The sequence below is a fragment of the Macaca fascicularis genome, chromosome 10 (genome assembly GCF_037993035.2).
Source record: "Macaca fascicularis isolate 582-1 chromosome 10, T2T-MFA8v1.1".
Taxonomy (NCBI): Eukaryota; Metazoa; Chordata; class Mammalia; order Primates; family Cercopithecidae; genus Macaca; species Macaca fascicularis.
The window spans coordinates 31,808,845-31,833,240 of NC_088384.1; the positions used below are offsets into that span (position 1 = coordinate 31,808,845).

At 47.5% G+C, this 24,396-nt stretch overlaps 2 protein-coding genes across 6 annotated transcripts in view; one reads left to right on the top strand and one right to left on the bottom strand.

Annotated features, from left to right (window-relative positions):
• PI4KA (phosphatidylinositol 4-kinase alpha) overlaps positions 1-15,110 on the bottom strand; it is a 147,587-nt gene extending 132,477 nt beyond the window's left edge. For all 5 annotated transcript variants that reach the window (XR_012418971.1, XM_015457398.3, XM_015457397.3 and 2 more), the window contains exon 1: positions 14,904-15,110. Coding sequence is in view for 4 of the 5 variants with exons in the window: in XM_015457398.3 (XP_015312884.3) it covers positions 14,904-15,047 (144 nt within the window). In the remaining variant the exon portion in view is untranslated. The remainder of the gene's footprint in view (positions 1-14,903) is intronic.
• A 249-nt stretch (positions 15,111-15,359) lies between these two features.
• SNAP29 (synaptosome associated protein 29) overlaps positions 15,360-24,396 on the top strand; it is a 34,344-nt gene continuing 25,307 nt past the window's right edge. The window contains exon 1 of the mRNA XM_005567890.5: positions 15,360-15,670. Coding sequence (XP_005567947.3) covers positions 15,434-15,670 — 237 coding nt within the window. The 5' untranslated portion in view covers positions 15,360-15,433. The remainder of the gene's footprint in view (positions 15,671-24,396) is intronic.

Below are 24,396 nucleotides of genomic sequence, written 5' to 3' on the forward strand. Positions count from 1 at the left end.
ACATGAGGCCAGGAGTTCGAGACTATCCTGGCCAAAATGGCAAAACTCTATCTCTACTAAAAATACGAAAATTAGCTGGGTGTGGTGGCCAGGGCCTACCCAGCTACTCGGGAGGCTGAGGCACAAGAATTGCTTGAACCCGGGAGCCAAAGATAACAGTGAGACGAGATCGTGCCACTGCACTCCAGGCTGGGCCACAGAGCAAGACTCTGTCTCAAAAAAAAAAAAAAAAAAAATTACAGACAATATTTATTTCCTTCTTTATTCTTTTCTGTATTTACCATATTTCTATAAAAAATATTGATAACTTTAAAATCAGAAAAAAATACAGGCAGGCATGGTGGCTGACGCCTGTAATCCCAGCAGTTTGGGAGGCTGAGGTGGGAGGGCTGCTTGAGCCCAGGAGGTCAAGACCAGGATATGCAACATGGCGAGACCCTGTCTCTACAAAAAATTTAAAAATTAGCCAGGTGCGGTGGCATGCCCCTGTAGTCCTAGATGCTCAGGAGGCCAAGGAGGGAAGATTGCTAGAGGACTGCATGAGCCCAGGAGGTTGAGGCTGCAGTGAACTGTGATCACACTACCGCACTCCAGCTTGGGTGACAAAGCAAGACCCTATCTCCAAACAAAAAAAGAAAAAGAAATACAGAATATACACAAGTTCAGGTGCTCCACTGATATGCTTACCTGAACTGCAGGCCTGAGGATCACTGACAACTCCCAAACATATGAAGAAGTGTAGGTATAGGGCTGGGAGAGGTTGCAGATGCAACCAGTAAATGTCCACTTTCAGGCAGGCCATGTTATTCTATCCCTGTTTTACAGGTTAGGCAACTAGGTCCAGATAAGTTAAGTGCATCTGAGGCAACAGGCTCCTAACCAGACCTTCCTTCTTATTTTGTCTCTTCCTACTCCAATATTTCCACTTCTGGTTCATATACTTTCAATGGTTCCCCATTGCCCAATGAACCCTCAGTGCACACTCCCAGTCCCAAAACTTCTCTCATAAACCCAGGCCGCTATGTATCAACTCTCATTTCTCCCTGCCTGGCCTTTTCCATGGTTTTGACCCATCTGAAACGTTTTGTTCAACCTGCTGTATCTCCCCTATAAAAATTCAACCCATCCTTCCAAGATCCATCTCAACTGTCTCACGCCTCTCAAACATTTTCCAGACCTCAGCAACTTGACGTAGTATCTCCCATCATACTTCTCAATAGCTCACATAGAACTCTGTATTTCTCAAGATAATCACCTTCCTGACATCTCAGAGTTACTTGTATACTTATCCTCTTACTGCAGAGAGGACTGTGACCTCCTCATCACTCCACTGCACCCTGCACATTTCAGAACTTTAACAACTACTTAGTGCAACTAAAGCGGCCAAGGTCACAGCATTTGATAAGGTGAGGAGGAAAGAAAAGAGGTAAGGGCTACTAGAAAGCAGGGTTTAACTACACTGTGATACTTGTCATATAGTCAGTACCAGGCACAGTGCTGGCATGCAGTTGACACTGAACAAGTTTCTGCTGCCTCACTGAATGAATGGAGGGATGGGTAGAAGAACTCTCAAATGAAGTAATATATAATGTACAATCACTCCCTCCCGAGTGTTACAATCCAGCAGAAGTTACAAAACTAATAAAAATGACACAACTAGCAAATAACACAAGTCAGAAACTAAATGACAGAGGGCCCTGAAAGCCTGGTGCAAAATACTCTTGGAAACTGGGACTCTTACGAGAAAGATATTTGAAGACTTGAACCTGGGTCCTATAGAAATCGTCACACCCAGTTCTGGTGGGTGCCATTCTCCAAATAATGACAGCTAACACATATTGAGCATTTATCATGTGTTCATCTGTATTATCTTATTTAATCCTCACAACAGCTCATTAGGTAGCTATTATTAATCATCCTCCTTTTACATATGATGAAACAGACACAGAGAGGTCAAAGTCCTAGGGCAAGATAAAGCATTAACCCTATAGTCTTTGAAAAAAATGAAAAGAAAAATAACATCAAATGGCTTTTCAGAATCAGAATTTTACAATAAACTAGCAAGTTGTTCGTTTTTAGGGTCTTAGGGGGAGTGGGTCATTATAAAAAGTCATTAAGCTCAAAATCTGACCACGATGGCCAGGGTTTTTCCCATTTACAAAAAGGATCCAGAGGGGTTCTACCTACCCCCCTTTTTTTTTTTTTTTTTTTTTTGAGACGGAGTCTCGATCTGTCGCCCAGGCTGGAGTGCAGTGGCGCGATCTCGGCTCACTGCAAGCTCCGCCTCCCGGGCCGACGCCATTCTCCTGCCTCAGCCTCCCGAGTAGCTGGGACCACAGGCGCCCGCCTCCGCGCCCGGCTAATTTTTTGTATTTTTAGTAGAGACGGGGTTTCACCGTTTTTTTTTTTTTTTTTTTTGAGGCGGAGTCTCGCTCTGTAGCCCGGGCTGGAGTGCAGTGGCCGGATCTCAGCTCACTGCAAGCTCCGCCTCCCGGGTTTATGCCATTCTCCTGCCTCAGCCTCCCGAGTAGCTGGGACTACAGGCGCCCGCCACCTCGCCCAGCTAGTTTTTTGTATTTTTTTTAGTAGAGACGGGGTTTCACCGTGTTCGCCAGGATGGTCTCGATCTCCTGACCTTGTGATCCACCCGCCTCAGCCTCCCAAAGTGCTGGGATTACAGACGTGAGCCACTGTGCCCGGCCTACCTACCACTTTCAAAAGGTTGTTAAGCCAATGGACCACAGGGAGGCAACAGATACGACTGACTTAGACTCTGATAAGAACTCTTGGCAGTACTTTAACCCAAGGATATTAAAAGACAGATAGCTCAAAGATGTGAATTTTGACTGCCAAGGTAAGGAAATGCTAAACCAAGGAGAAAATAAGATTCTTAATTGTAAGTCTGGATGACTGGGCAGAAAATTGCAGATGAGAATCAACCATAACAGAGGGTATTTGTAAGGTATTTAGGTCAAAATAAAGCTACAATAATAGCATTACAAAAGTTGGATAATTAAATGATTTTTTTAAAAGAGTACTACTTGTTATTTAAAACCTCTGGGAACAGTCTTTCTGGAGAAAACAAAATTCCCTGAGAACGAAAGACTAAGATTTAAGTATCAATGGTATATTTTTCTGTTAAAACCATTTGTAATTGTGTTTCTCAAATGTACTGTCCCCTCAGACAAAAAAATATTGAACATAAGTTGACATTTTCAAAGTGACTCAGAGCTATCATGATAAAGGTGACTGTGACATGATACACATGGACCTACAAATGTAAATGGAACAGCACCTGCTCCTACAAGCACCCTGGATCAGACTTTCATTAGAGATGCTCTTTTGAGCTGAGTGCGGTGGGAAGTGCCTGTAATCCCAGTTGCTTGGGAAGCTGAGGTGGGAGTACTGCTTGAGCCTAGGAGTCTGAGGCTGCAGTAAGCTATGATTGTGCCACTGCACTCCAGCCTGGGCAACAGAGCAGAATCCTGTCTCCAAAAATACAAAATAAAAAAGATGCTCTTTGGTCATCTTTGGACAGATTCATGGCCTTCTAACAAACAAATTCAGCAAGGTTCCAAGATACAAAATTAAGGCCGGGCGCGGTGGCTCAAGCCTGTAATCCCAGCACTTTGGGAGGCCGAGACGGGCAGATCACGAGGTCAGGAGATCAAGACCATCCTGGCTGACGTGGTGAAACCCCGTCTCTACTTTAAAAATACAAAAAACTAGCCGGGCGAGGTGGCGGGCGCCTATAGTCCCAGCTACTCGGGAGGCTGAGGCAGGAGAATGGCGTGAACCCGGGAGGCGGAGCTTGCAGTGAGCTGAGATCTGGCCACTGCACTCCAGCCTGGGCGGCAGAGCGAGACTCTGTCTCAACAAAAAAAAAAAAAAAAAAAAAAAAAGATACAAAATTAAGATAGGAAAATCAGCCGGGCGCAGTGGCTCACGCCTGTAATCCCAGCACTTTGGGAGGCCGAGGCAGGTGGATCGCCTGAGGTTAGGAGATCGAGACCATTCTGACTAACACGGTGAAACCCCATCTCTACCAAAAATAAAAAAAAAAAAATTAGCCGGGCGAGGTGGCAGGCGCCTGTAGTCCCAGCTACTCGGAAGCCTGAGGCAGGAAAATGGCGTGAACCCGGGAGGCGGAACTTGCAGTGAGTCGAGATCACACTACTGCACTCCAGCCTGGGTGACCGAGCAAGACTCCATCTCAAAAAAAAAAAAAAAAAAAACAATGAAAATTAGCCAGGCGTGGTGGCGTGTATCTGTAGACCAAGCTGATTAGGAGGCTGAGGCAGAAGAATCGCTAGAACTTGGGAGGCAGAGGTTGTAGTGAACTGAGATCGCCCCAATGCATTTCAGCCTAGGCAACAGTGCAGGCTCCAAAAAAAAAAAAAAAAAAAAAAAAGAAGAGGGGGGTGGGGGGGCCAGGCATGGTGGCTCACGCCTGTAATCCCAGCACTTTGGGAAGTAGAGGCAGGTGGATCATGAGGTCAGTAGTTTGAGACCAGCCTGACCAACATGATGAAACCCCGTCTCTACTAAAAATACAAAAAAATTAGCTGGGTGTGGTGGCACACACCTGTAATCCCAGCTACCCAGGAGGCTGAGGCAGGGGAATCACTTGAACAGAGGAGGCGGAGGTTGCAGTGAGCTGAGATCACGCCACTGCACTCCAGACTAGGCAACAGAGCAAGACTCCATCTCAAAAAAAAAAAAAAGTAATAGCTAATGGATGCTGGGCTTGATACATAGGTGATGAGATGATCTGTGCAGCAAACCACCATGGCACACATTTAACAAACCTGCACATCCTGAACATGAACCTAAAATAAAAGTTGAAGAAAAATGAATAAATAAAAATCTAAAAAGAAAAACAACTGTAATAATCTCAGCACTTTGGGAGGCTGAGGCAGGAGGATCGCCTGAGCCCAGGAGTTTGAGACCAGTCTGGGCAACATAGTGAGACTCTGTCTCTACAAAAAATTTTAGAAATTAGCCAGGAGGCTGGGTGCAGTGGCTCACGCCTGTAATCTCAACACTTTGGGAGGCTGAGGTGGGTGGATCACTTGAGCCCACGAGTTCAAGACCAGCCTGGGGTACATGATGAAACCTGAGACCAACCTGGAGTACATGGTGAAACCCAGTTTCTACAAAAACTAGCCAGGCCATGGTGGCTTGTGCCTGTAGTTCCAGCTACTTCAGAGGCTGAGGTGGGAGGACTGCTTAAGCCTGGGAGGTCCAGGCTATAGTAAGCTGTGATAATACCACTGCATACCACTGCTCTCCAGCTTGAGTGATAGTGAGACCCTGTTTCAAAAAAAAAAAAAAAAAAAAAAAAAAAATTTCATTTAAAATAGCATCAAAAAAAAAAAAAAAGGAACTTATGAATAAAAACAAAAGAAGTGCAAAACTAAGAAACATTGCTGAAAGTAAAGAAAACCTAAATAAATGGAAAGGCATCCCACGTTCATAGATCAAAAATAGTTACCATTGTTTAGATGGCAATATAGGCCGAGCACAGTGGCTCACGCCTATAATCCCAGCAGTTTGAGCGGCCAAGGTGGGTGGATCACCTGAGGTCAAGAGTTCAAGACCAGCCTGGCCAACAAGGCAAAATCCTGTCTCTACTAAAAATACAAAAATTAGCCAGGCATGTTTGTGCACACCTGTAGTCCCAGCTACCTACAAGGCAGAGGCAGGAGAAATGCTTGAACCTGGGAGGTGGAGGTTGCAGTGAGATGAGATTGTGCCACTGCACTCCAGCCTAGGTGACTGAGAGAGACTCCGTCTCAAAAAACAAAAAAAAAGGACAATACAGCAATACAGTCCAAACTGACCTACAAATTCAACACCATCCCTATCAAAACCCTAGGTGAGTTCTTTGCAGAACTAACAAGCTAACCCTAAAATTCCCATGGTAATTCCAGGGACCCAGAATAGCAAAAACTATCTTGAAAAGGAAGAACAAAGGTGGAGGACTCATTCTTCCCAATTTCAAAATTTGCTACAAAGCTAAAGTAATCAAAACAGTACACGAGCCAGCATCAGGAAAGACATATAGACCAAATAAACCCTCACACTTACAGTCAACTGATTTTTGACAAGGGTTCCAAGACCCCTCAATGGAAAAAAGAACAGTCTTTCCAAGAAATCGTGCTGAGACAAGTGGATATTCACATGCAAAAGAAAGTGGACCCCCATCTCGTATCAAATAAAAACTTAAAATGGATCAAAAACTCAAATGTAAGAGCTAAACTATAAAACTGCTAACAAAAAACACAGGTGTAAGTCTTTGTGACCTTGGAATTGGACAATGGTTTCTTAGATACAACACCAAAAGCACAGGGGACAAAAAAAAAAAAAAAAAAAATGACAAAATGGACATCATGGAAATTTAAAACTTTTGTGGTTCAAAGAACACCATGAAGAAAGTGAAAAAGCCCACAGAACGGGAGAAAATATTTGCAAATCATATATCTTAAGACACTTGTATCTAAAATACATAAAGAACTATTATAACTTAATAAAAAAAAAACTACAATTTAAAAATGGACAAAGGATCTGAATAGATATATCTCCAAAGGAGATCTACAAATACCCAAAAAGAGTGGCTGTTCTAGGATAGAATAGGCTGGCTCAACATCATTAACCATCAGGCAAATGCATATCCACAACAGAATAATAAGATCCCACTTCACATCCACTAGGATGGCTATAACTGGAAAGACAGACAAACCAGAGTGTTGGTGACAACGTACAGAAAACAAGCTTTCTGTACACTGTTGGTGAGAATGCAAACGATGTAGTAACTTTGGAAAGCAGTCTGGACTTCCTCGAAAAGTTAAACCTAGAGTTACTGTATGGCCCAGCAATTCCACATCTAGTTAAAGACCTAAGAAAAATGAAAATATGTCTACAGAAACACTTGTACATGAATTTCCATAGCAGCGTTATTTATAATAGTCAAAATGTAGAAACAATCCAAACATCCACCTACTAATAAATGGATAAAATGTGGTGTATGCATACAAATACTATTCAGTAATAAAAATGAAGTAATGAGATGCTACAACATGGATGAACCTTGAAAATATGCCAAGTAAAAGAAACCAATCACAAAGAACCACATCTTATATAATTCTATTTCTATAAAATGTTCAGAATAAATCTACAGAGACAGAAAGTAAACTAGTGGTTGCCTAGGGATGGGGCTGGTAGGGCTGGAGGGTAACAGCAAGATTTCTTTTGAGGGCAAAGAAAATGACCTAAAAATGATCATGGCGATGGATGGACAACTCTGTGAATACACTAAAAATGATGAATTGTACATTTTAAATGGGTAAATTTTATGGTATGTGAATTATATCTCAAGAAAGCACTATTGAAAAACCTAGCCTCAGAAGGATCAAATTAAACGACAGCAACTACCTACCAGAACAAGGCCCAACATTCCCTAAAGGAAGACAACAAAAATCTAAACATTCAGGCCAGGTACAGTGGCTTGCCTGTTAACACCAGCACTTTGGGAGGCCGAGGTGGGTGAATCACTTGAGGCCAGGAGTTCAAGACTAGCCTGGAACCCCGTCTCTACTAAAATACAAAAAATTAGCTGACTGTGGTAGTGCACACTGAAGGAGTCCCAATAGGTCCCTGGGACTATATACTCATTAAAAATTTTTTAAATTTTGGCTGGGTACAGTGACTCATGCCTATAATCTCAGCACTTTGAGAGGCTAAAGTGAGTGGATCACTTGAGCCCACGGTTTCAGATAAGCCTGGGCTCTTAAGATAGTAAGATCCCATCTCTAAAAAAATTTATTTTTTTTACTTAGCCAGGTATGATGTGCACACCTATAGTCCCAACTACTTGGGAGGCTGAGGCAGGAGGATCCGTCAAACCCAGGAATTCAAGGTGGTAGTAAGTTACGATCACGTCACTACAGTCCAGCCTGAGTGAAAAAGCAAAACTGTCTCCAAAAAAATGTAATTTTAATTTAAAAAAATGTCTAGGCCAAGCACAGTGGCTCATGCCTATAATCCTAGCACTTTGGAAGGCCGAAGTGGACAGACAGTTTGAGTCCTGGAATTTGAGACCAGCTTGAGCAACACAGTGAGACCCTACCTCTATTTTTTTTTTTAATGTCTATTTATCCACCCCTCTAATGCCAGCGCCTAGCACAGTGCCTGCAACACAGCAAACCCCCAAAGACTTATCATATGAATGGATGGTGCCATCTGTAGCTTTTATAATAGTATAGCCTTGGTTATCTTTTTTTTTTTTTTTGAATCGGAGTCTTGCTCTGTCACCCAGGCTGGAGTGCAGTGGTGCAATCTCGGCTCACCGCACCACCTCCTGGGTTCAAGCAATTCTCTTGCCTTAGCCTCCCAAGTAGCTGGGATTACAGGTCCATACCACCATGCCCTGCTAATTTTTGTATTTTTAGTAGAGACAGAGTTGCGCCATGTTGGCCAGGCTGGTCTCAAACTCCTGACCTCAGGTGATCTGCCTGCCTCAGCCTCCGAAAGTGCTGAGATTACAGGCATGAGCCACTGTGCCTGGCTGGCCGCCTTGGCTATCCTGAATCCAGGCTTCCAGACCAGCTTGAAACACAGAAAAACATTCAGGAAAAGAGAATGGCTTCTGCAGCAGAGACAGAGCCTCTCAGGACTCAATAAACAAACGCAAATGAGACCTGAGGATTTCTGCCTCAACCCTGTATTTGTCAGTTTACCACACAAATGAAAGTAGTGTTCTGGCTGACTTGGCAATGTTCATGAAAGGCCAAGCGTTTCTCCAGTATGCCAACATATACAACAGAAGCAAATACAAAAATAGAAATATAAATAAGCAATCACGAAGATAAAATACATAAATTTCAGCAACTGACGTCAATGATGGAAATAGCTGCTGGTGAGAAAGATTAGAGGCAACCACATCTCCAATGAGTGCAAACTGCAAACACAGCAGAAAAGAGAATCTGCAGTAAGGAGTAAGAAATAGAACATTTCTGCCCCCTGGGGAGGCAAACAGCTGGTGACGCAGGAGGGCACCGAGGGAAGGCTACGTGAAGACAGAGGGAGAAAGGGACCTCAGAAGGAATCAACATTGCTGACACCTTCATCTTGAACTTCTAGCTTCCAGAATGAGGAGGAAATACATCTGTGTTGTTTAAGCCAGTCTGTGGTACTCTGTTATGGCAATCTAGCAAACTAACAGTTAATATGGTATGGTTACAGGTAAAGATTTTTTCTTCTTCCAATTTCTTCTTAAAATATTTTAAGAGTTGACTTAATAATAATGATTCTGGCAACATGTATACCCTCCGCTGACCCTCATTCTCTCTCTCCTCTCAATCTACAGATGGCTGTTCTTAACACAATCGCACAAAGGAAAGGGAAAGAGGATGGGAAATTCTCAGCTTCCTGATGCTGAAAAAACGCCACCACTATGATTTTTACTCCACGGCACACCACTCTAAAGTACCACTCTAACGTACACACTGAATAACCATGAACTCCAGAAAGCCCACTACCCTAAGCACCAAGCCACATATTCTTCCAACTACAGAGTAGAATTAACTCATCTTATGGAGCACATATGGCCACCAAGAAGGGTTCAGCCTGTCCCTAATGCCACAGTGCCATTTAAACATCAGATCAGGCTGGGTGCAGCAGCTCACGCCTATAATCCCAGCACTTTGGGCGGCCAAGGCAAGAGAATCACTTGAGCCCAGAAATTTGAGACCAGCCTGGGCAAAATGGTGAGACTCCGTCTCTATTTTCTTTCAAAAATCAGATCAATAGTTAGCTACGACACCTCAGGATTCTGGCATTCTAACTGAAGAAAACAAAGAGGACATTTTAGGACATGGAAAAAGGGCTCTGATCAAAGCCTCCTGAGGGTGGGGAGAGGAACAGAAGCTCTGCCCATGACTCTTGGTATCCCAGGATCGAGGGTCCACTGGTTTAACACAGGCCTACAGAGGAGAAACAGAAAACAGGCCACTGAACTTCCCTGACGAAAAGGAAGATTAGCCAGGCAGAGCCAGGAGGAAGCTTGGTAGGGGTGGCTCAGCAACATTCTGAAGACAGGTGAGAACCAGGAAGGCAGAACGAGACTAGCGGGCAGATAGAAATCAGGAAGGAGGAGTCTGGAAGCCAACTGTATATGGAGATCCCAATGTTGAAAAGCCTCACTTTCTTTATTGTCTATTTTTTTCTTCTTATCTTTCTCCCAGAGGGAGAGGGGCTGAGCACTGGGTAGGACTTGGTTCAACGGGCTTCACAGAGAGAGTGTCCTCTGAGGTGGGTTCCAATCCTGGGGGTGGGACCCCAGTCTAAAGCATAGCCTAGCAGGAAAAGCTCAAACTCAGACATGGATCAGAACAGATGCTCAAGGGTCCTGGTTTTGGCTATGGGAACATGGCAGGAGTCTAGTTTGAAATATGAGAGTAGATGGGATCTTGGCCAGGTTGGAGTAGCTCATGCCTATAATCCCAGCACTTTGGGAGGCGAAGGCAGGAGGATCCCTTAAGCCCTGGAGTTTGAGACCAGCTTGGGCAAGATGGTGAGACCCCCATGTCTATTTAAAAAAAAAAAAAGGGCCGGGCGCGGTGGCTCAAGCCTGTAATCCCAGCACTTTGGGAGGCCAAGACGAGCGGATCACAAGGTCAGGAGATCGAGACCATCCTGGCTAACATGGTGAATCCCCGTCTCTACTAAAAAAATACAAAAAAATAGCCGGGCGAGGTGGTGGACGCCTGTAGTCCCAGCTACTCGGTAGGCTGAGGCAGGAGAATGGCGTGAACCCGGGAGGTGGAGCTTGCAGTGAGCTGAGATCCGGCCACTGCACTCCAGCTTGGGTGACAGAGCGAGACTCCGTTTCAAAAAAAAAAAAAAAATTAGATGGGATTTCATTGGTTTATTAAAGGAAAGAGGAAAAAAAAGAGTAGATGGCAGACTTGTAGCAAGGTTGACTTGCTGCTTTTCACTTGAGCAACCAAATTAACACTGCTTCCGATTTAACTGGTCTAGTCGAAAGTAATTTTTTGTTTTGTTTTGTTTTTTTGAGACGGAGTCTCCCTTTGTCACCCAAGCCAGAATGCAGTGGTGAGATCTCGGCTCACTGCAACCTCCACCTCCTGGGTTCAAGCAATTCCCTGGCCTCAGCCTCCCAAGTAGTTGGGATTACAGATGCCCGCCACCACGCCCGGCTAACTTTTGTATTTTTAGTAGAGAAGGGGGTTTCATCATGTTGGCCAGGCTGGTCTCGAACTCCTGACCTCAAGCGATCAGACTGCCTCAGCCTCCCAAAGTGCTGGGATTATGGGCGTGAGTCACTGCGTCCAGCCTAAGGTAATTTTTTTTTAAGTAAAGTCCACAGAGCAGTAATAGGCTTGGTTTCACAGACTGGGATTAGAGTAAGTGACTAGAGTAAGTAAACACAACTGTGGCATGTAGAGAGACAAAGGTAGGGAAGGTTATGTCATTAATGTACCTCAAGTGTCACTAAAACCATGTCAGGGCTGCCTGAGTTACCAATGTCTGAGCTGAGATGCAAGGTCTGGTTCTGCAAACTTAGCCTTCCCCAGGTCAACCCCATCTAGATCAAGCCCCACACAGTCCTCCAATCTCTCAGGAAGAAAGAAAAGAAAAGAAAATAGAAGAAAAGAGAAGGGAAAGAGGGAAGAGAGAAGGGAGGGGATTGGGTTTTAAACACACATCTCCTGCCGTTAAGTATCCATCTTTATTATTTCAGGTGCGTCCTCTAAAATTCCTTTACTCTTAAGAACAAGAAACTTTTCCTTGGGAATGCTAAAGGCTTTTTGTGAATTGCTTTAAAATAGAGGAATGTAGTAAGACACATATCATAGGACTATATATTAACAATGATCTCTAGCATAATCAAGTTGCAAGATCTTAGATGAGGATAAGAGGAATTCACATATACTTAATGGGTTCAGCCACTGACAGAAGCCTCCTCTATGAAATAAGTTGCTTTAGGGGGCCCCCAGACTGCCCACATGTATACAGCTGTACTCATGGCTACATTTTTCACAGTGAATGGATATCAGCAATGGGAAAAGACCTCAAGTGTCACTAAAAGCACGTCAGGGCTGCCTGTAGAAACCCATGCACAGGCTTCCTTCTGTTCTCTCCCTCCTCTGAGGATATACATCAAGCTTGCTCCTTGCTACAGCAGCAAAAAAATTCAATACATGCATGCAAAGTTTGTGCCCAGGAAAGTCCATTAGAGAATCAGCACCCTAAGTTTTTAATTTAGGCACCACCAGCCTAGCAATCAGATTCCCAGAAGGAAATCAGGTACAACAAAAAAGTGATTGGTAAATGTTGCCAATGAGACTGAAGTACTTCTTAAAGTAAGAGGCATTAGGGAGCTGCCAACCTGTGGCTATGGCTGTGTTCCTTGCAAAATAAATTTTTTTTTTTTTTTTGAGATGGAGTTTCGCTCTTGTCGCCCAGGCTGGAGTGCAATGGCGCAATCTTGGCTCACTGCAACCTCCGCCTCTCAGGTTCAAGCGATTCTCCTGCCTCAGTCTCCCAAGTAGCTGGGATTACAGGCACGCACCACCATGCCCAGCTAATTTTGTATTTTTAGTAGAGACAGGGTTTCACCATGTTGGCCAGGCTGGTCGCGAACTCCAACCTCAAGTGATTCGCTTGTCTCAGCCTCCCAAAGTGCTGGGATTACAGGCATGAGCCACCACGCCCGACCATAAAATATAATCTTGACAACTGAAGCAGTTATTACTACAAAGCTAAGAATGTTGCAATTATAGAATGTTCTCAAGACTGGTGAACATGGCTGAAGAAGGCAAATTGAGCTCAAGGTGCCCTTTTCTGAGTTACTGATGGAAAGGGTGCTACCACTGCTGGAGCTGCAGGACCAGCTTCTCAAAGATCATCCAATTTCCTGCATTCTCTTCTCTCTTCTCCCAGAATCCAGCAATCAGACATAAGATATACTTGTTGGCTCTCCTGCTAAGAAGCGAATGTGCTGACTAGCTAGCATGAGTTTGATTTAATAAAACAGCACTATGCTGCATTAGTCAGACTACCTAATAACAGTGATCATACATTAGATACCCACAGGCCTTTCTGTTCATCTTCACAATGTTTCCACTAAGTACTATCTTGTATTGACAGAAGATAGCAAAGTATCAGAGAAGGGAACTGACCTGTCTAGAGTCACACTAGTGCAAGAAACTGATACAGGATTTAAATTCAGAGGTCCTATTTTCCAAACTCATGTCCTTTCCATTGCATTGCACTCCCTCTTTAGCTAGAAGTCAGGTTAGCACCAATTTGCCAGGACCTCCTCACCCTGAAGGTGCGTGATAAAATCAAATATGAGGCCGGGCGCGGTGGCTCACGCCTGTAATCCCTGCACTTTGGGAGGCCGAGGCGGGTGGATCACGAGGTCAGGAGATCGAGACCATCCTGGCTAACACGGCGAAACCCCGTCTCTACTAAAATACAAAAAATTAGCCGGGCGCGGTGGCGGGCACCTGTAGTCCCAGCTACTTGGGAGGCTGAGGCAGGAGAATGGCGCGAACCCAGGAGGCGGAGCTTGCAGTGAGCCGAGATCGCGCCACTGCACTCCAGCCTGGGCGACAGAGTGAAGACTCCGCCTCAAAAAAATAAATAAATAAAAAATAAAAAATAAAATCAAATATGAGAACCGACAAGGCCAAGGACCAGGTCACTCTGCCAAAAGTGCCTAAAATAGCCTTTCAGCTTCACCCATCAGCAGAGAGCCACAAAACCACTCCCAACTGCAGCAGGCTTCTTTTACTGTCTTCTTATCTTGTCGGAAAACATCCTCTTTCCATTTGCCAAAAAGTTGAGTGGGAAAATAATTCCATCCTTTCGGGGCTAAACATTGTGCTGAGTCTCATCACACACTGGTGGGCAAACAAAGTTGACATTTACTGCTCACCCACTCTGTGCTCAGCCCCGTGAAGACGCTTTATGCTAGAACTCATTTAATTCTCAAGAACAACCTCCAACCTCATCTTACAAGTAACGATACAGAAGCTCTAAAAGTTGAAGTAATTTACCCAAGAAGACACGTTAAGTGCCAGTGCAGGAAACAAATTTAGGTCTAACTCTAAAATCTGTCTCCTTCCAGATCTCAAGGCACACCACTGAGTTGCCTTTCACCTTTCTCCCAAGATGAGGATTGCTCCGGCACGACTTCACCATTCTCTTCTGAAGCAATCCCGAGTTCACTTCTCTGCCCACTGACAGTTCACTCTCCCTTTCCTGCCACTGTCCCTTCTGCAAACGCACAATCTTTTACCCAATCTAACGCCCCCAGCCTCGTAGAATAACACTGCGCAGTTGGTTTACAGTGAGAAAGCACTTTCAACACAGTGTTTCGTCTTCTAGCCACCGCAGTCCGGTGAAGCCGGCAAAGCAGATAAAAGCATCCCCATTTTAAGAGAAAGGCATTTTCCCAAGGTCGCCGAATAAAAAGCAGCTGAAATCGGAAGCAAAGCCCCAGGTCTTGACCCCTGGTCATCGGCTCATCCCACTGCTCCTCACTGACGCCCGCGATCCAGTCTCCACCCCCGCGATGTCACAAGATGCTCCCTGGGCCAGCAGCTCACGTCCCCCCTACCCCAATCCCACGACCTCCCACCTGCAGCGGCCCTGCAGGCCCCACCGACCCCTCCCCCACGGTCCCTCTCTCTTCACCAGCTCCTCCCTCTGGGGCCTCCTTCCTCAGCTAGATCCCTCAGCTCAGACGCCCCCTCCCGCACAGGCTGCCTGCGAGCCCAGCCTCGGCCTCCCACCGACCTTCGTCCCGCCTCCACGCTTCGCCACCCCAGCCCCTCCTCCTGTCAGCCCGCGGCAGAGCCCGCCGACATTACCTTCTCCAAGGATGCTGGTCTCTGCACCGCCAGGGAGCGGGCCAGTGACAGGACCGTGTTGAAATAGAAACCCCGCGAGGCGCAGGAACCGGAGCCGCCGCCGCCGCCGCCGCCGCCGCCTCCCCGGGCCGGGGCCGCCGCCATCACCTCACGCGCCGCGGCGGTGCCCGCCGGCTCCCCGCTCCCGGCCAGCGAGCGCCCGACCTCAGGGCGCAGGCGTAGGCGCATCCGGCTTTCCCGCCACGTGACCTCTCAGTTGCCGACAGTAGATAGGGCGTGACTGCGGGGCGGGCCCACCGCTGCAGGGGAGAGAGGGGATGGACAGTAGGCTGCGGTTGCGCGCGCCGGGCGTGGGCTCCCCCCCAGCCGACCTGCGCGATGGTCGGCTCCGAGGGCGGGGCCACGTGCGCGCGACGCGCGGAAGGAGTTAGCGCGACGATCGCGGGGTCGGCGGGCGGGGCGAGGCCCTGGACGGCGGCGGTGGCTGTTCTCCTCAGTCGCTTTCTCAGACCGAGAGCCACTCCGGCACCATGTCAGCTTACCCTAAAAGCTACAATCCCTTCGACGACGACGGGGAGGACGAAGGCGCCCGGCCGGCCCCTTGGAGGGACGCCCGGGACCTCCCCGACGAGCCCGACGCGCCAGCGGACAGGCAGCAGTACTTGCGGCAGGAGGTGCTCCGCAGGGCTGAGGCCACGGCCGCCAGCACGAGCAGGTCCCTGGCCCTCATGTACGAGTCCGAGAAGGTTGGGGTCGCCTCTTCCGAGGTGAGCCTGGGGCAGGGCTGGTGTGGACCCGCCGGTGTCTGCGTTATCAAACGGAGACGAGAAATGTTTTGCTCACAATCTTGAGAATTCTCAAGTTGCCTAGCATAGATTCTTGCACCTTAGTGACTCAGTGATGGTAACAGTCTGTTAACTATGTGAAAGTGTGTGCATCTGGGGTACTTGAAGACAGCAGTTTACCCCAGAAATCTTCCTTAGCTATTAGTCTACTTAGTTGATTTTTTTTCTTACGCCTAGCTCACGGGGAAACGCCAGATTATTTTCTGTGCAGGTGAGTAAAAATTCTGAACAGCAGGTCCTGGGTTAGGAAAATGGAGAGTCTGTTTTTTCGACATTATTTCCTGTGTAAAAGTCTGGCACGGGGTTTCGGCCATTCTTTCCGGAGTGAGCCAGAAAGAGAGGACTATGTGCCTGCGAGTGTCAGGTGGTACCCTGAAGCGTCAGGGCAAGTGGTCCACGAGTTCTTTCCGCGTCATCAACCACATCTCCACCTAACCAACAGAGATACTGAAGGCCTGTCCGCCTAGACAGCTGCCGAGTTGACCAAAGTCTGAGTTTGGTTGAGTCCAGGGCCTTACCTTTACTTCCCAAATCCTAGACACACAGTGTGTGGGTTGAGTCTATTGCTCCAACTCACCTTCATCACGTCTTCCCATCTTTAGATTTCACAGAGTAATACCTTTAATAACAATTATTGTGGCCAAGCGCGGTGACTCACGCCTGTAATTTACCCAGCACTTTGGGAGACCGAGGCAGTTGGATCACCTGGGCTTAGGAGTTCGAGACCCGCCTGGGCAACATGGTGAAACCCTGTCTTCACTAAAATTAAAAAAAAAAAAAAAAAAAAAAAAAAAATTTAGCTGGGTGTGGCAGCGCACCTGTAGTCGCAGCTACTCAGAAGGCTGAGGTAGGAGAATCGCTTGTAGGCGGAGGTTGCCATGAGCTGAGTGAGATGTGCTGCTGCACTCCAGCCTAGGCAACAGACCGAGATCCTGGAGGGTCGTTGTTTTTTTTTTTTTTTGAGATGGAATCTCGCTCTGTCGCCCAAGCTGGAGTGCAGTGGCACGATTTCGGTTCACTGCAACTTCTGCCTCCCGGGTTCAAACGATTCTCCTGCCTCAGTCTCCCGAGTAGCTGGGACTACAGGCACGCGCCGCCACACCCGGCTAATTTTTTTTGTATTTTTAGTGGAGGCGGGGTTTTGCCGTATTGGCCAGACTGGTCTCGAATTCCTGACCTCAGGCGGTCCGCCCGCCTTGGCCTCACAAAGTGCTGGAATTACAGGCATGACCAACGGTGTCTGGTAGAGAATTGTTCTTTATTGTACACCACATTCTCTCTTCAGCCTACTAATGAAACAGTTTTGTCTGGACAGAGTAAAAAAAAAGGTTTAAAAAAATACAATAAGCTGAGTGCGGTTGCACTTCTGCAGTCCCAACAATGTGTGAGGCCGAGGTAGGTAGATCACTTGAGCTCAGGAGTTCAAAACCAGCAGGCGAAACTCCATCTCTACAAAATTTTAAAAATTAGCCATGCATGGCGGCATGCGCATGTGAGTGCAGCTACTCAGGAGGCTGAGGCAGGAGGATTGCTTGAGCCCAGTATGTCAAGGCTGCAGTGAGCCATGTTCATACCACTGCACTCCAGCTTGGGCGACAGAGCCACACTCTGTCATTTCCCCTTGCTATTTTCTTGGGTTACTTTCCTTCCCCACCTCTCTCTGTTCATGTATCTCTCATTGATCCACCTCCCTGTGTTTTTGTTTTTGTTTTTATTTTGAGACAGATTCTCGCTCTGTCACCAGACTGGCGTGCAGTGGCACCAACTTGGCTCACTACAGCCTCCACCTCCTGGGTTCAAGTGATTCTCCTGCCTCAGCCTCTTGAGTAGCTGGGACTATAGGCGTGCGCTATCACGCCCGGCTAATTTTGGTTTTAATAGAGATGGAGTTTCACCATGTTGGCCAGAATGGTCTCAATCTCTTGACCTTGTGATACACACACCTTGGCGTCCCAAAGTCCTGGGATTATAGGCGTGAGCCACTGCGCCTGGCCCACCTCCCTGTGTTTAACTGTTGGTTTTTTGTTTTTGTTTTTTTGTTTTGTTTTGTTTGAGATGAAGTCTCACTCTGTCACCCAGGCTGGAGTGCAATGGCGTGATCTCGGCTTGCTGCAACCTCCACCTCCCCAGTTCAAGTGATTCTCCTGCCTCAGCCTCCTGAGTAGCTGGGATTACAGGCATCTGCTACCACACCTGGCTAATTTTTGTTTTTGTTTTTGTTTTTGAGACAGAGTCTTGCTCTGTCTCCCAGGCCAGAGTGCAGTGGCGTGATCTCAGCTCACTGCTACCTCCGCCTCCCAGGTCAAGCGATTCTCCTGCCTCAGCCTTCCGAGTAGCTGGGATTACAAGCACCCGCCGCCATGCCCAGCTAATTTTTCTATTTTTATTAGAGATGGGGTTTTGCCATCTCTAATAAAACATCTCTCATGTTGGCCAGGCTGGTCTCAAACTCCTGACCTTAGGTAATCTGCCCGCCTCAGCCTCCCAAAGTGCTGGGATTTGGGATTTGAGCACCGTGCCTGGTCCTAACCTTGTTGAGGAGGTTTTGCTTGTAGTTCTTCATCTCATAGCTACTGGATTCCTATGTTCCATTCTAAATAGCAAGTCTCCACTTAGATTTGGGAGGATTGCCTGAGATTTTAGAGCCCTGGTGAATGGGTCACATGATTGAGGATCTCAAGCCCAAGGAAGTCAACTAACAACTATTTGAGGAGACATCTTTGTAAATTGAGAACAAATAAAGTAGGAAATCAGAATGATTCAAAGTAGGGCATTGTGGCAGAAGATAAACTTGAATCTAGCTTTTAAGGCTGAGGTTTACACAAGAGGAGTGAGAATAAGGGATGTTCTTAGGGAAGACAGGAGAATGTGCAAACACACTGGCCCAGCAACAGAGCTCCTGGGCCCAGAGAAGGGATGCGATAGACTGGGTGTGTTAGAGGACAGGGGATGGAGGAGGTAGCTTAGGAGCCCTTCAAGGTCATAGGGAAAGTTCTGGTCTCATAACACAGGAGAGGCAAAAATATAGGTGTGAGTTTGATATAGATTATGATGACATGCCCCATGCTGCCCCCAAAGGTCTTTCTATGCAGTGGGGACTATGAGAGCAGAGGCAGAGTGGCACTTCAGGCATATCAGGCTTGGCCAGGCCATTCATTGCTGTGAGAGGTACAGCGTGGTCATGACTGGGCAGGTGACAGGTGCTCTTGTCAGTGAGACAACATGTTGGAATTTTCCAGGATTGGATCAGTTCTCAATTATGAGAAGTCCTGGGAGTCCGGAATGACCTACATCCAAACCCCACCCAGTGTTCTCCAAGCTGTCTATGTTTTTGTCTTTTGTTTTGGGGAAGGTTTTTTGAGATGGGGTCTCACTCTGTCAACCAGGCTAGAGTGCTGTGGTGCATTCTTGGCTCACTGCAGCCTCTGCCTCCAGGTTCAAGTGATCCTCCTGCCTCAGCCTCCCAAGTAGCTGGGACCACAGGTGCACGCCACCACATTCAACTGATTTTTGGTATTTTTGGTGGAGAGGGGGTTTTGCCATGTTGCCCAGGCTAGTCTCAAATTCCTGAGCTCAAATGATCTGTACAACTCAGTCTCCCAGTGCTGGATTACCGGCCTCCAAGCTGTCTGGCCTCCAAGCTGTCTTTGAATCACTCTAATGACTCTTTCATTCCCTTTGGGGTTGGGATGGGGACAGGGGAGTATGAGCTCTTTCAGCCCTCAGTGCACAGTGTGGCTTCCAGCACATTCCAGTGTACCCTGCTAACCACCCAACTTAGACGGGTGCCTCCTGGTTACCCAGCACTGTGAAACATGTCAACGCATGACAGATTTATGTCAAAGATGAGGACTTTACAAATAGGTTGGGAAGATCATAATTCAGTCCCAGCTTGGCAGGAAAATGGCTTAATTAAGTCACCTCTAGCAAAGAGAACTGCCCTTCTCCTACTGTGAAACCTGACAAGGTCTGTTTCTCACAAAGGCTCAGGTCACAGGCTATGACTACAGAGGAACGGAGAAGTAGTGGGAGCAGGGCAGGTTTCCCCAGGCCGACCTCATAGGTGCTTTATAGAACTACAGGGAGGCTTGTAAGCCATTCATCTCTTTCCCTGTTTGGTAAGCATGATTTCTTTTCTTTCCTAAGGTGTGATTTTTATGAAGAGATATTCCAATCACATGGTTAAAAATTCAAAACATACAAAAGGGTGTAGTCTTCTCCCACTTCCCTCCCTATCCTCCCTCTGCCCCTAAAGCAACCAGTCACTTTCCCTCTTTCAGTGTTTTGGGGAGATAATGCTGTGGATAAAGATGGGGTTTTTTGTTTTTTTTTTTAAGTGACGTATTCTATACATTCTGGTCTGCATGTGCTTAATAGAATGGAGGTTGTTCCACACTAATATGTAATGAGCTGGGCTTTCTTTATGGCTATGTTGTATTCCATTGAACAAATGATTTCTATTTATGCAGCCTGTCCCCTAATGAGCATTGAGTTGTTTACATCTTTTGGTGAGTCTATTTGCATCCTACTTGGACATGGTTTTTTTTTTTTTTTTTTTTGAGACGGAGTCTTGCTCTGTCGCCAAGGCTGGAGTGCAGTGGCCGGATCTCAGCTCACTGCAAGCTCCGCCTCCCGGGTTCACGCCATTCTCCTGCCTCAGCCTCCCGAGTAGCTGGGACGACAGGTGCCCGCCACCTCACCTGGCTAGTTTTTTTTGTATTTTTTAGTAGAGATGGGGAACATGGTTTTTGTACACCCTTTCACCACTCCCAACGGAGGAGACCCACCTGCCCAGAACACTCCACTTCCCCTCTTGTAGCTGAACTTACTCCACTGAGGTTTTCTGGGGCCTGAGATCTCGGTTCAGGGCAATACAGCAACAAACATTAGACCAGGGTTGGAATGGCTGGCACAGTAACATCAATGGAAAGGGACAGAGTTTGAGAGTTCAAACATGATGCACTCAGCAGCCACCGCCAGCACATCCTCCACACCGTCTCATGCAGGGGCCTACCCATCTCTGTGTCTTTCCAGCACACAACAGTCACCCACACTGGGCATTCAGTTCAGAGGTGGGAGAGAGGAGGACACCCCTCCTACCCCAGGAGCAGAGGCCCTCAAGGTGTCCCGGGAACTTAGAGTAGATACATTGTCAAAAAGCGGTATCCTCATCCTCAGCAATGCTGGTCTTGGAGCAGCCCACTCCAAATTAAGGGCTGTGCAGACCAGAGTCAGCCCACTGAGGCAGCGTGTGGTGATGCTGATGTAGTCAGAGTTCTTAGCAAAAGCTGATGGATGGGGACCGGCAGCTGCTAAATAAAGTAATTCCTCAAATTTGTAAATGTCAGCTGTGGAAGAGTAGCAGTCTCTTTCTTGCTCAACTTTCTACCCCCACACTTCTCAGCACAATGTCCTTAAGTGTCATTGGCGCTCCCGAAATTGTTGCCAAATGAATAAGTGACCTGGGGAAGGAAAGGAAGGAGGGAGGGAACAGAAGATTGCCTGAAAAAGGAGGACAAAGTGGGGTGGAAAGAATGCATTGAGCTGTGTGCCTTGGTTGCAGTGCCTGTCCCATGACCAGAAAATGCATCCCAACGCATGGCAGGCTGTGTCTAGCAGGTGGGAGGGAGTCTGGTAGAGAAATGGCATTGGACCACATATTCACCACTAGGTCTGTTCAGGATTTATTCTTTTTTTTTTTTTTTTTTTTGAGACGGAGTCTCGCTCTGTCACCCAGGCTGGAGTGCGGTGGCCGGATCTCTGCTCACTGCAAGCTCCGCCTCCCGGGTTTACGCCATTCTCCTGGCTCAGCCTCCCGAGTAGCTGGGAACTACAGGCGCTCGCCACCTCGCCCGGCTAGTTTTTTGTACTTTTTAGTAGAGACGGGGTTTCACCGTGTTAGCCAGGATGGTCTCGATCTCCTGACCCCGTGATCCGCCCGTCTCGGCCTCCCAAAGTGCTGGGATTACAGGCTTGAGCCACCGCGCCTGGCCGAGGATTTATTCTTAATTAATTTTTAGTAAACTATCTATGATTGAATTTGACCATTGATGGCCGGGTATAGTGGCTCACACCTGTAATCCTAGCACTTGGGGAGGCTGAGGCAGGTGGATCCCTTGAACCCAGGAGTTCAAGATCAGCCTGGCGAACGTAGAAAACCCTGGCTTTACAAAAAATACAAAAATTAGCTGGGCGTGGTGGCGCACGTCTGTAGTTCCAGCTGCTCAAGAGGCTGAGGTAAGAGGATCTCTTGAACTGGGGAGGTCAAGGCTGCAGTGAGCTGAGATCATACCACCGTATTCCAGCCTGGGTAACAAAGTGAGACCCTGTCTCAAAGAAAAAAAAAGAATTAGACCATTGATCCTAGGCCAACTTGCTGGCTTGTTGGCTGTAACAGGATGCCTTCTGAGGATGGGCTGGTGGTTCGAGCGTCTGGCTGCTCTTTCCTGGGCATATCCACTCACAGCTGCCACATAGTCCCAAGGAACCTTGCTTTGCTGACCAGGAAACATGCTGTGACAAGCTGAGCGGCCATCTGCTATACAACTTTCTGCCTCCGAGGTGTTCTCAGAGTGGGAAGTGTTGTAGGGAGGTGTTTGGGGGTTCCCAAGACCACCCTCAACTTCCGTGATTCACTGGAAGGCTGCCCAGAACTGTTATGGTGATTTCTTACAATGAAAGAATACAGATTAAAACCATCAAATGAAAAAAGTGCATAGGACAGCGTCCAGGGGAAACCAGGCACAAGCTTCCAGTTGTCCTGTCACCATGGAGTCATGGGGACAACACTTCTCTAAGCAGTATGTGACAACACACACAGAGTATTGTCAACCAAGGACCCTCACTTAAACCTGGGTGTCCAGAGGTTTTTGGGGGTCTGTCACATAGGCATGGCTGAGTATAGTCTCCAACCCCACCAGAGGTCAAGCTGATAACGTGTAGCCCAAGACCACCATCCTATATTACATTGTTAGCATAGTCTGTCTGACCTGGCCTAAGCTTAGGCTCACTTAAACACTCTTATCAGGCAGGATATTCCAAAAACAAGAAACCAGGCTAGGGCCAGACTTCTCTTTGGAATGTGGAGTGTATGGACAACCTAGAGCTGCTGAGCTAGCCTTTTACTCAGCCCCAGGTCAGCCTGCACACAGGTGGTGAGGGGCACCAGCACTACCGCCTTTGCCCTTGGTGGTTTTTCCTCACCCTAAGACCCAATTTGTCTCTGAATCCACCCCACACTGTGGCTGCCACAGTCAGAGCCCCAGGTTTGAGCATGCGCCATGGGTGCTTACATATTCCTGCCAGGGCTTGTGCCTGTGCACACTCCCTTGGGAAAGGAGAGACGGGGCCGGGCGCGGTGGCTCAAGCCTGTAATACCAGCACTTTGAGAGGCCGAGGCGGGTGGATCACGAGGTCAGGAGATCGAGACCATCCTGGCTAACATGGTGAAACCCCGTCTCTACTAAAAAAATACAAAAAACTAGCCGGGCGTGGTGGCGGGCGCCTGTAGTCCCAGCTACTCGGAGGCTGAGGCGGGAGAATGGCGAACCCGGGAGGTGGAGCTTGCAGTGAGCCGAGATCGGGCCACTGTACTCTAGCCTGGGCCACACAGCGAGACTCCGTCTCAAAAAAAAAGGAGAGACGGAACAAAGATAAATTTCAGATTTCTAGATTCAGCTCGCTGACTCCAGATTGGCCTCCATCTACTTAGGATGAACCTTACTTATCAGAACCTGAGTTTCCGAGCTCAGTGTGAGAAACACAGTGTTGATGCCCTTCCTTAGGAACCTGGGGAGGACTCGGTCACGGAAGCCCACCTGATGTTATAAGATGTGTTGGCTTTGAATTGCAGTTGGGATCTGGTGGTCACTGCTGCCCTTTGAAGGCCTTAGCGACATCCTGTGGGTGTTCCCTGCCGAGTCCTCTGGGTAGCCCCGCTCACTCCCCACACAGTTCCTCCGCCCTTGCACGAGCTGCACCCTCTGCCTGGTGCCCTTGCCTCACCCCAACTCTTTGTTGTGGTTTGTGTGTGTGTGTGTGTGTGTGTGTTTTTTTTTTTTTTTTGAGACAGAGTCTCTCTCTGTCGGCCAGGCTGGAGTGCAGTGGCCGGATCTCAGCTCACTGCAACTTCCGCCTCCCGGGTTTACGCCATTCTCCTGCCTCAGCCTCCCGAGTAGCGGGGATTACAGGTGCCTGCCACCTCGCCTGGCTAGTTTTTTGTATTTTTTAGTAGAGACGGGGGTTTCACCATGTTAGCCAGGATGGTCTCGATCTCCTGACCTCATGATCCGCCTGTCTCGGCCTCCCAAAGTGCTGGGATTACAGGCTTGAGCCACCGCACCTGGCCTTGTTGTGGTTTGTTTTTAAGAAAACTAAGTCCGAATGGACAGGACCCCCAACTTTCTGACTGCCTAACTTCTCAGTCTCTCCTCCAGCCTCAACAGGGAGCCTCTCTGACCCCCACCTTAAGCTGGACAAAGAGTCCGCAGGGAGAGGTGACTCTGTGTGTGTATGTGTGTGCATGCGTGCAATAGCTTTATTCTCTGCCTACAAGACTGTAAGCTCAGTGAAGCAAGGACTCATCTGCCTGCCTTGGATTCCCAGCATTGCAATGTTGTCAACAAATGAAAAACTGAGATTGAACCTCA